We start from the raw sequence: 12,388 nt of genomic DNA, 5'->3' as shown, positions 1-12,388 counted from the left end.
TTGTGTGTCTCGTACGTAAGGCTATGAAGCCTTATTTATAGTGGTACAAGATTAACTTTTTCAAGTTTTGGAAAGGTTGGCACCGTTCACATTAAAGGTTTGTATTATCCAAGCACCTTTTAATTGGATAAAAGGGTTGGTGGTCATCCATACTATAACATTATTTATTTATTTTGGAAATATTACCGGTAAGAACTTATTTTTTGTCATACTGGTAAGAACTTGAGTTCTATTATTTATTTGTTATTGGGCTCATTGTTTCATTTTAATAAATCCTTAAGCCCTTTAAGTCATGGGCTTCACACAAGAGGCTGTAATGTTCAATCTAGAGCCTTCTGTAAACCAAAAAAAAAATCTAGAGCCTTATCATGTTCTATTTCTCTACTAGTCCCAGAGGAATCCAGAACAGCTTCGAATTGAATAGATGAAGAAATAAATAGGATATTTCTAGAAGCTACATCTTCATTCCGTTCCTCCATTAATCACTATAAATACCTCGTGTCCTCTCTCACCTTCAACATCATCGGGCACAAGCATTGACAACGACAATTACACCTACATTTTCTGCTTGCAAGTTACAACCTTAATCATCAAACAAAGAGAAGATGTCGCTGATTCCAAGTTTCTTTGGTGGCAGAAGGAGCGACCCTTTCTCCCTCGACGTTTGGGACCCCTTCAGAGACTTCCAATTCCCGAGCTCTCTTACTTCTTCAGAGAATTCTGCATTCGTGAACACTCGTGTGGATTGGAAGGAGACTCCCGAAGCGCATGTGTTCAAGGCTGATCTTCCTGGTCTGAAGAAGGAGGAAGTGAAGGTTGAGATCGAAGATAACAGTGTCCTTCAGATCAGCGGCGAGAGGAACGTTGAGAAGGAGGACAAGAATGACACCTGGCACCGTGTGGAGCGCAGCAGCGGCAAGTTCATGCGGAGGTTCAGGCTCCCTGAGAACGCCAAGATGGATCAGGTGAAGGCATCCATGGAGAATGGTGTTCTTACTGTCACTGTTCCCAAGGCGGAAGTTAAGAAACCTGATGTTAAGCCCATTCAAATTACTGGTTAAGCAAAAGTATGCAGTATACAGTGATCTAGTCATTTCTTGTTCTTGAATGCTGTAGTGTGCTTTCTGCGTGTCATGTGAATAAATGGGAAATTGAACGGTGAGGTTCTTGTATTGTATTTTATGCGTGTTTTTGTAAATGCCCAAGCAATTGGTCTTGTAACGTTTTTATATTATACATAGTTTTAAGTAATTTCCAATACAACTTATATTTTGGGTACAAATCTGGGAATTACGAACCAAACGGCCGACAATGCAACCGTGAGGTATAATAAACACCATTTGATGTGCTATATAATCAACCATGAAGTCATATAGGAGTGCTCTCAGCCTTTGGTTGGAAGTTGAGGATGGTTAATTCTATTCGTCTCTGTTTAAAGTGAACAAATTTCAACTCACTGAACCAGAAACAATGCGATCTGTTGGTTAATTTAGCAGCTACTGAGTGAAATCTGAAGAAACAAAAGTTTAGGAATAAAAAGCCCCTCTGACAACCTGATTTTTATCGTACCGAATGGGATATCATTGTCATAAAAAAAACATGAATATATATTTCGGTGAAGATAATAATGAGGCTAAAAAATTTTGATATAGTAGTAAAATGGATGTTATACTTTAACATGGTGATTTTTTGTGTTTTTTAAAATTATGGGAGTACACAAATCGGACTCACCGATTTGTGTTGAAAAAATTAAAAAAATTTGGAGTACACGGGTCCGATTTGTGTACTCCAAACTTTTTTAATTTTTTCAACACAAATCGGACGGTCCGATTTGTGTACCTAAAACTCAGACGGTCTGATTTCTGTACCTCTTAAAAATTGGACGGTCTAATTTGTACTCCGTACATTAAATCATCCCACATTTTAAAAAAATATCACATTAGATCACATTTAAAAAAATACCATTGTTAATTCAATATTAAAAATAAAAAAATGTAATAATGAATGTGATTTTCTATCCAAAAAATTAGTTTATCATTATCCAGTACTAAAATATATCAAACGCACTATTATTAATTCTGCTGCTGCATACTTGGACGTAAGTGGACTTGGACGTAAGTGGACTGAAGTTAAATTTAAGAAAATTGAAATAGTAGTAATAAAAAAACAATATGTTAATTTAAATTTGAAAAAAGATTGAATACTGTTACGATGGGTAACCGGAGATTAATAAGATGGATAGCTTTGGTTGGCCCAATCGTCCGCGTATGGTGGCTTCCGAGCTGGTTTGCACGTTGGAGCCTCCTTCCGACTTGTGCTCGTGAGTGAATGGGGGGTGGTACCTGCAAAGACACTCCGATGCCTAAGTTAGCAAGGGTGCGAGCAGGTCTAGAGAGTATTGGGCTTAGTGATACTAAGGGGTGTCAGTGTATTTGTAGTGGTGAGCCAATAACCACCGTTGGAGTAGTGCCATATTTTTAGGGTGTTAACCGTCCCATTATCTTAGGGAGGTTAAGATATGGCTTGATTAAAGTAGTTAGAGAGATTTTAGGGGCAGTTACTCATTTGAATGAGTGCTTATCTGCCAACTATTCTCCGTCCCGACTTCTTGGGAGTAAGTCGGGTTTGACACCGACTTTTAAGTGTGAAGGTTGGTGTTTTAGTAAGGCTCAATCCTCTGGACTAGGCCTCTTATTTGGACCTGGGCCTTTATTATTGGGCCAGGGTAGGAACAGTGCCCCTACTTGAGCCCAAGATCTTTATAGGACTTGGGTTCAAGTATTTTACTCGGGATCGTAGTCAACTTGTTGGAGGACTGACGTGATTTTCTGAAACCGACGTGACTTTTCGTGTCTCTTCGGTTCTGACGGTTACGTCTAATCAAGCGTCGTGTCCGTTAGGGATGTGCGTAGACTTTGGTAACGGTGCATTCTCATTAATGACTGCCCCGTCTTTACCATTATGCCCCTTAGTATGTTTATAAATACTTTCCCTCTCTTTCATTTTTTCGTTTTTGCAATTTTTCAAATTTCTTCTTGCTTTGTTCGTGCTTCATTCTTGCATTCGGAGACTTCTGCTTCTGTCAACCTTCGGTTTCGGATAAAGGTTAGCGTTTTTACTTTTATGACATGCTTTGTGATTGCATGCTTTTATTTTCTTTGGAGAGGGAGAAGTGACGTTGTAGGCTTTTCGTATTCCCTTAGGGACTCTCGTTTTTTATTCTTTTTCCTTTTTCCTTTGTAGGTTTTCGTCGTGTTTTTAGAAAATGTCTTCTGTAGAGGCTCTTTCTCAATGGGTTGATGTCACAGTCCTAGGAGAGGAACCTTTAGTTGATGCGGAGTTTATTACTCATCTTCGTACTCACCACAGGATTTGTGTTTCTGAGGATGACGAGCCGAAGTATGAGTTGGTAGTCCCGGGTCCAGAAGACCGGGTTTGCTTTGGGAGGGCTAATGAGGCGTCTTCTCATTTCTTCTTTATGTATGAATGTATGATCACCCGTCTGGGTGTCTTCCTTCCTTTTTCGGATTTTGAAATGTCTGTTTTGCACCACTGTCGAGTTGCCCCTACCCAACTTCACCCCAACTCTTGGGGTTTTCTGAAAATTTATCAATTTATTAGTCAAGTTTTGGACTTCCCGACTTCTTTGAGGATTTTCTTTTTTCTTTTCCACATGACTAAGCCCTTTAGTGGGCTAAACAACAAACAACAATGGGTGTCCTTCCGAGCCATACAAGGTCGGAGGATTTTCACCCTTTTTGACGAATCCTTCCATGACTTCAAAAATTATTTTTTCAAAGTGCAAGCTGTAGAGGGTCACCACCCCTTTTTTCTGGATGATAACTCTTCTCCTCGCTTTCCCTTATATTGGTTGGAGGCCTCCCCTTGTGAGAAATATGGTCTGGACGACCTGGATGAAGTAGAGGCTGCCATTGTAGGGTTCCTCCGAGAAGTGTGGGGGAGGGCCCCATATTTGGATACTAAGAAGTTTCTCCAAGGGTCTCCGACCTTTGTCCAGGCGCAGCTAGGTAGCTTTTTCTTGTTTTTAAATTTCCGACTTATCAACTGATCATTCCGACTTGTTTGATTCTTTAGCTATTGTTTTTCTTTTTCAGAAATGGCTAAGACAAATGCTCAAGAATCTTTCCAAAGAGTCCAGGAGGCCAAGGCCAAGTCTCGCGCTCGGGCCGGTGGTGCCAGGGTTATCTCTCCTCCTCCTCCTCCTCGGAATGTTGGGACTCTTTCCAAGCCTATCGTAATTTCTTCTTCAGCTCCCCCTCAGTCGCTCCCCGTTGTCCGACCCTCCCCTGATCCAAAGAAGCGCAAGACTTTGGAGTCTGGTGCTTCTGGTGAGGTTAAGGCGGACGCTATTGAGTTTGTCCGAAAGAATATCTATCCCCATGTTCGTATAGGCATGGATGATATGTCTGTTCGGGGCCACCTTACCACGATGGTCGAGGAGAGTCTCAAGGCGGCGGGGGTTTGTGGCAAGCTCTTGGATATCTTTGAGAAGGCTCCCCTCAGCTCTTTAGGGACGACCTCAAAGGTCGAGGAGCTAGAGGGAAGGCTTCGCTCATATCAGGAGCATGAGGGAGAGTTGAAGAAGGAGATTGCCAAGCTGAGGGAGGAGAGAGATACCTTCCGGGAGAAAGGGAAGGCTTTGTAGGCCCAATACAACATGGAGATGGAGTTGAGGAAAACGGCGTAGGCCAGCTATCAAAGCTTATTCAAGGATCTTGTGTCTGTGAAGAATGATCTGCTGAATTCTCGGAAGGCATATGATGAGTTGGAGGACTCAATTGCTGATGGCGCCGAGGAGTCTTGGAGGATTTTCTTGGAGCAAGTCAGGGTGATTGCTCCCGACTTGGATCTTTCTCCTTTACATCCTGACAAAGTTATTATTGATGGCGCCATCGTGGATCCTCCTGCCCCCGTAATTGTTTCCGAGTCAGAATTGAAGACTTGGGGGCAGAGGATTATTGAGTCTCCTCCTCATTCCAAAGACGCTCCGGGTTCTTTAGCAGTTCCTCCTATCTCTTCCTCTCCCATGGATACCTCTGGTGGCGCTCCTCCTGATTCCGGTGGTGGTGATCTTCCTAAAAAATGACTGGTGGCTATTTGGGGTCCGGCCTGTGGGCCCCCGTTTTTTAAACTCTTTATTTATTTCTGGTTTGAACAATTTTCTTTGGCCCTTTGAGGCCGTAAACAAAATATTTTATGCGTTCCCTTTTTGATAAGGGTTTTAACTTAACAAAATAAATACTCTTTTTTGGATAATGGTTTAAGTTACCTTACGCGTGTATGATTTTCTGAATTCCCCTTGACCTTTTCTTGAAAAACCTTTCTTTTTGCTTGTTTGTTTTTCTGAGCTTTTTTTGTTTAAGGGCTTTTGGGACAGCCTTTAAACTTCTTCCCAGGTTTTCCTATCTCTTTTCGTTATCCCTCATACTCAACTTAGTTTTGGTGAGTTCTTATGACTTAGGTTATTTTTGCGATGCGTTTTTCTTCTACTCGGTCCTTCATTCCGATTTATGGATCGAAGTATTTCCGAGCTTTTCTACTCGGGATCTCGTTTCGACTTATGAGTCGGATTTTTTTCCGAGTTTTTATGATCGACTTCTTATAACCTCTTTACACCGACTTGTACCTCGTCGTTTTATCCTGACGACCTTTTAGGTCGGTTCATGGGATTTTCACGTTTTGTCGAGCTTAAGTCGGCGCGTTTCGTAGAAAGACTTAAAAATAAAAAATGAAAAGGATTTTATAAGAGATATCGTAGATGAAAAAAGATCTTTATTAATCGGTGGTGTCGCGAAATTGTGATCACTACAACTTCACACAACTAACCAGCAAGTGCACTGGGTCGTCCAAGTAATACCTTACGTGAGTAAGGGTCGATCCCACGAAGATTGTTGGTATGAAGCAAGCTATGGTCACCTTGTAAATCTCAGTCAGGCAAACTCAAATGTATAATGGTGATGAACGAAAATAACATAAAGATAAAGATAGTGATACTTATGTATATCATTGGTGTAAGAGCTTCAGACAAGCGTATGAAGATGCCTTCCCTTCCGTCTCTCTGCTTTCCTACTGCCTTCATCCAATCCTTCTTACTCCTTTCCATGGCAAGCTCGTGTAGGGTTTCACCGTTGTCAATGGCTACCTCCCATCCTCTCAGTGAAAGCGATTGCATATGCTCTGTCACAGCATAGCGGAATTCAGCTGTCGGTTCTCGGTCAGGCCGGAATAATATCCATCGATACTTTTGCGTCTGTCACTAACGCCCTAGCCTGCTAGGAGTTTGAAGCACGTCACAGTCATTCAATCATTGAATCCTACTCAGAATACCACAGACAAGGTTTAGACCTTCCGGATTCTCTTGAATGCCGCCATCAGGTCCTGCCTATACCACGAAGATTCCGATTAAAGAATCCAAGAGATATTCACTAAGCCTCAGATGCTTGTAGAACAAGAGTGGTTGTCAGTCACTTTGTTCATGGGTGAGAATGGTGATGGGCGTCAATCATCACCTTCATCAAGTTGAAGAACAAGTGATATCTTGGACAAAGAACAAGCGAAATTGAATAGAAGAACAATAGTAATTGCATTAATACTCGAGGTACAGCAGAGCTCCACACCTTAATCTATGGTGTGTAGAAACTCCACCATTGAAAATACATAAGTATAAGGTCTAGGCATGGCCGTGAGGCCAGCCTCCCAAATGATCTAAGAACTAGATGTCCAAAGATGAAAAATACAATAGTAAAAGGTCCTATATATAGAGAACTAGTAGCCTAGGGTGTACAGAGATGAGTAAATGACATAAAAATCCACTTCCGGGCCCACTTGGTGTGTGCTTGGGCTGAGCAATGAAGCATTTTCGTGTAGAGACTCTTCTTGGAGTTAAACGCCAGCTTTTATGCCAGTTTGGGCGTTTAACTCCCATTTAGGTGCCAGTTCCGGCGTTTAACGCTGGAATTTCTGTAGGTGACTTTGAACACCGGTTTGGGCCATCAAATCTTGGGCAAAGTATAGACTATTATATATTGCTGAAAAGCCCAGGATGTCTACTTTCCAACGCCGTTGAGAGCGCGCCAATTGGGCTTCTGTAGCTCCAGAAAATCCACTTCGAGTGCAGGGAGGTCAGAATCCAACAGCATCTGCAGTCCTTTTGAGTCTCTGGATCAGATTTTTGCTCAGATCCCTCAATTTCAGCCAGAAAATACCTGAAATCACAGAAAAACACACAAACTCATAGTAAAGTCCAGAAAAGTGAATTTTAACTAAAAACTAATAAAAATATAATAAAAACTTAACTAAAACTACCAAAAATATACTAAAAACAATGCCAAAAAGCGTACAAATTATCCGCTCATCACAACACCAAACTTAAATTGTTGCTTGTCCCCAAGCAACTGAAGATCAAATAAGATAAAAAGAAGAGAATATGCAATGAACTCCAAAAACATCTATGAAGATCAGTATTAATTAGATGAGCGGGGCTTTTATCTTTTTGCCTCTGAATAGTTTTGGCATCTCACTCTATCCCTTGTAATTCAGAATGATTGGCTTCTTTAGGAACTCAGAATCCAGATAGTGTTATTGATTCTCCTAGTTAAGTATGATGATTCTTGAACACAGCTACTTATTGAGTCTTGGCTGTGGCCCAAAGCACTCTGTCTTCCAGTATTACCACCAGATACATACATGCCACAGACACATAATTGGGTGAACCTTTTCAGATTGTGACTCAGCTTTGCTAAAGTCCCCAATTAGAGGTGTCCAGGGTTCTTAAGCACACTCTTATTGCCTTGGATCACAACTTTATTTCTTTTCTTTTTCTTTCTTTTTTTTTTTTCGTTTGCTTCCTTCTTTTTTTTTTCACTGCTTTTTCTTGCTTCAAGAATCATTTTTAATGATTTTTCAGATCCTCAGTAACATGTCTCCTTTTTCATCATTCTTTCAAGAGCCAACTTTCATGAACCACAAGTTCAAAAGACATATGCACTGTTCAAGCATACATTCAGAGAACAAAAGTGTTGCCACCACATCAAAATAATTAAACTATTATAAAATTCAGAATTCATGCAATTCTTTCCTTTTCAATTAAGCACGTTTTTATTTAAGAGAGGTGATGGATTCATAGGACATTCATAACTTTAAGGCATAGACACTAAGACACTAATGATCATAAGACACAAACATGGATAAACATAAAGCATAAAAATCGAAAAACAGAAGCATAAAGAACAAGGAAATCAAGGAACGGGTTCACCTTAGTGATGGCGGCTCTTTCTTGCTCTTGAAGATCCTATGGAGTGCTTGAGCTCCTCAATGTCTCTTCCTTGTCTTTGTTGCTCCTCCCTCATGATTCTTTGGTCTTCTCTAATTTCATGGAGGAGAATGGAGTGTTCTTGATGCTCCACCCTTAGTTGTCCCATGTTGGAACTCAACTCTCCTAGGGAGTTGTTTAGTTGCTCCCAATAATTTTGTGGAGGGGTCTCTTGTGTATTCCATCTTTTTCTTGGTGATGGGCTTGTCCTCATCAATGGGGGTATCTCCCTCTATGTCAACTCCAACTGAATAACAGAGGTGACAGATGAGATGAGGAAAGGCTAACCTTGCCAAAGTGGAGGTCTTGTCCGCCACCTTGTAGAGTTCTTGAGCTATAACCTCATGAACTTCCACTTCTTCTCCAATCATGATGCTATGAATCATGATGGCCCGGTCTATGGTAACTTCGGACCGGTTGCTAGTGGGAATGATTGAGCGTTGTATGAACTCTAACCATCCTCTAGCCACGGGCTTGAGGTCATGCCTTCTCAATTGAACCGGCTTTCCTCTTGAATCTTGCCTCCATTGTGCGCCCTCTTCACATATGGTTGTGAGGACTTGGTCCAACCTTTGATCAAAGTTGACCCTTCTAGTGTAAGGGTGTTCATCTCCTTGCATCATAGGCAAGTTGAACGCCACCCTCACACTCTCCGGACTAAAATCCAAGTATTTCCCCCGAACCATAGTGAGATAATTCTTTGGATTCGGGTTCACACTTTGGTCATGGTTCTTTGTGATCCATGCATTGGCATAGAACTCTTGAACCATCAAGATTCCGACTTGTTGAATGGGGTTGGTGAGTACTTCCCAACCTCTTCTTCGGATCTCATGGCGGATCTCCGGATATTCACCCTTTTTGAGTGAAAAGGGGACTTCGGGGATCACCTTCTTCAAGGCCACAACTTCATAGAAGTGGTCTTGATGCACCCTTGAGAGGAATCTATCCATCTCCCATGACTCGGAGGTGGAAGCTTTTGTCTTCCCTTTCCTCTTTTTAGAGGTTTCTCCGGCCTTGGATGCCATAATGGTTATGAAAAAGCAACGCTTTTACCACACCAAACTTAAAATGTTTGCTCGTCCTCGAGCAAAAGAAGAAAGAAGAGAGTAGAAGAAGAAGAAATGAGGAAAAGGGAGAAGGTGGTGAGTTCGGCCAAGAAGGGTAAGAAAGGGTGTTTAGGTTGTGTGAAAATGAAGGGTTGAAGAAGGGTATATATAGGAGAGAGGGGGGTAATGGTTCGGCCATTATGGGTGGGTTTGGGAGGAAAAGTGGTTTGAATTTGAAGGGTGAGGTTGGTGGGATTTATGAAGGATGGATGTGAGTGGTGAAGAGAAAGATGGGATTTGATAGGTGAAGGGTTTTTGGGGAAGAGGTATTGAGGTGATTGGTGAGTGGGGGAAGAAGAGAGAGAGTGATGGTGGGGTCCTGTGGGGTCCACAGATCCTGTGGTGTCAAGGAAAAGTCATCCCTGCACCAAATAGCATCAAAATCCACGTTTTGAGCTATTTCTGGCGTTAAACGCCGGGCTGGTGCCCATTCCTGGCGTTTAACGCCAGGTTGTTGCCCTTTTCTGGCGTTTAACGCCAGTCTGGTGCCCCTTTCTGGCGTTAAACGCCCAGAATGGTGCCAGACTGGGCGTTAAACGCCAACTGCTAGGCTTACTGGCGTTAAACGCCAGCAGCTTCTTCTCCAGGGTGTGCTGTTTTTCTTCCTGTTTTTCATTCTGTTTTTGCTTTTTTCATTGTTTTTGTGACTCTTATGATCATCAACCTACAAAAAGATAAAATAACAAAAGAAAATAGTTAGCTATAAAACATTGGGTTGCCTCCCAACAAGCGCTTCTTTAATGTCATTAGCTTGACAGAGGACTCTCATGGAGCCTCAGAGATACTCAGAACCGTGTTGGAACCTCCCAACACCAAACTTAGAGTTTGAATGTGGGGGTTCAACACCAAACTTAGAGTTTGGTTGTGGCCTCCCAACACCAAACTTAGAGTTTGACTGTGGGGGCTCTGCTTGGCTCTGTTTTGAGAGAAGCTCTTCATGCTTCCTCTCCATGATGATAGAGGGATGTCCTTGGGCCTTAAACACCAAGGATTCTTCATTCACTTGAATGATCAACTCTCCTCTATCAACATCAATTACAGCCTTTGCTGTGGCTAGGAAGGGTCTGCCAAGGATGATGGATTCATCCATGCACTTCCCAGTCTCTAGGACTATAAAATCAGTAGGGATGTAATGGTCTTCAATCTTCACCAAAACATTCTCTATAAGTCCATGAGCTTGTTTTCTTGAATTGTCTGCCATCTCTAATGAGATTCTTGCAGCTTGCACCTCAAAGATCCCTAATTTCTCCATTACAGAGAGGGGCATGAGGTTTACACTTGACCCTAAGTCACACAAGGCCTTCTTGAAGGTTATGGTGCCTATGGTGCAAGGTATAGAAAACTTCCCAGGATCTTGCCTCTTTAGAGGCAGTTTCTGCCTAGACAAGTCATCCAGTTCTTTGGTGAGCAAAGGTGGTTCTTCCTCCCAAGTCTCATTTCCAAATAACTTGTCATTTAGCTTCATGATTGCTCCAAGGTATTTAGCAACTTGCTCTTCAGTGACATACTCATCCTCTTCAGAGGAAGAATACTCATCAGAGCTCATGAATGGCAGAAGTAAGTCCAATGGAATCTCTATGGTCTCATTTTGAGCTTCAGATTCCCATGGTTCCTCATTGAGGAACTCAGAGGAGATTGGTACACGCCCACTGAGGTCTTCCTCAGTGGCGTCTTCATCCTCTCTTTCCTCTCTATATTCGGCCATGTCTATGGCTTTGCACTCTCCTTTTGGATTTTCTTCTGTATTACTTGGGAGAGTGCTAGGAGGGAGTTCAGTAACTTTCTTGCTCAGCTGACCCACTTGTCCTTCCAAATTTCTGATGGAGGACCTTGTTTCATTCATGAAACTTTGAGTGGTCTTTATTAGATCAGAGACCATTGTTGCTAAGTCAGAAGTATTCTGCTTAGAACTCTCTGTCTGTTGCTGAGAGGATGATGGAAAAGGCTTGCCATTGCTAAACCTGTTTCTTCCACCATTATTGTTATTGAACCTTGTTGAGGTCTCTCTTGATTCTTCCATGAGAAATTGGGGTGATTTCTCCATGAAGAATTGTAGGTGTTTCCATAGGGTTTTCCTAGGTAATTCACCTCTTCCATTGAAGGGTTCTCAGGATCATAGGCTTCTTCCTCAGATGAAGCTTCCTTAGTATGCTTGGTGCATTTTGCATTCCAGACAGACTTTGAGAAATCAAATTGACTTGTTGAGTCAATATCTTGTTCTGAGCCAATATGGCATTCAGAGTGTCAATCTCAAGAACTCCTTTCTTCTGACTAGTCCCATTGTTCACAGGATTCCTTTCAGAAGTGTACATGAATTGGTTATTTGCAACCATTTCAATCAATTCTTGAGCTTCTGCAGGCGTCTTCTTCAGATGAAGAGATCCTCCAGCAGAGCTATCCAAAGACATCTTGGATAGTTCAGAGAGACCATCATAGAAAATACCTATGATGCTCCATTCAGAAAGCATGTCTGAGGGACATCTTCTTTAATTGTTTGTATCTTTCCCAAGCTTCATAGAGGGATTCTCCATCCTTCTGTCTGAAGGTTTGGACTTCCACTCTAAGCTTACTCCATCTTTGTGGTGGAAAGAACTTTGCCAAGAAGGCATTGACTAGCTTTTCCCAAGAGTCCAGGCTTTCTTAGGTTGAGAATCCAACCATATTCTAGCTCTGTCTCTTACAGCAAAAGGGAATAGCATCAGTCTGTAGACCTCAGGGTTAACCCCATTAGTCTTGACTGTGTCACAGATTTGCAAGAATTCAGCTAAGAACTGATGAGGATCTTCCATTGGAAGTCCATGGAACTTGCAATTCTGTTGCATTAGAGAAACTAATTGAGGTTTAAGCTCAAAGTTGTTTGCTCCAATGGCAGGGATAGAGATGCTTCTCCCATAGAAATCAGGAGTAGGTGCAGTGAAGTCACCCAGCACCTTCCTTGCATTGTTGGCAT

At 42.0% G+C, this 12,388-nt stretch overlaps 1 protein-coding gene across 1 annotated transcript; it reads left to right on the top strand.

Annotated features, from left to right (window-relative positions):
• The first annotated feature begins 396 nt into the window (after positions 1-396).
• On the top strand, positions 397-1,269 carry LOC130968997 (17.3 kDa class I heat shock protein-like). Its single transcript, XM_057894537.1, has one exon. The coding sequence runs from the start codon at positions 606-608 to the stop codon at positions 1,059-1,061; it is 456 nt and encodes a 151-aa protein (XP_057750520.1). The 5' UTR covers positions 397-605; the 3' UTR covers positions 1,062-1,269.
• Positions 1,270-12,388: the final 11,119 nt, after the last annotated feature.

This window comes from Arachis stenosperma, chromosome 3, assembly GCF_014773155.1.
Source record: "Arachis stenosperma cultivar V10309 chromosome 3, arast.V10309.gnm1.PFL2, whole genome shotgun sequence".
NCBI lineage: Eukaryota > Viridiplantae > Streptophyta > Magnoliopsida > Fabales > Fabaceae > Arachis > Arachis stenosperma.
The sequence above is the reverse complement of the archived record's forward strand: the minus strand, read 5'-3'. Positions and strand labels throughout refer to the sequence as shown.

What these genes read in the sequence shown, in the direction of transcription:
- LOC130968997 (XM_057894537.1), top strand. Translation starts at nt 606, where the DNA reads ATGTCGCTGATTCCAAGTTTCTTTGGTGGCAGAAGGAGCGACCCTTTC.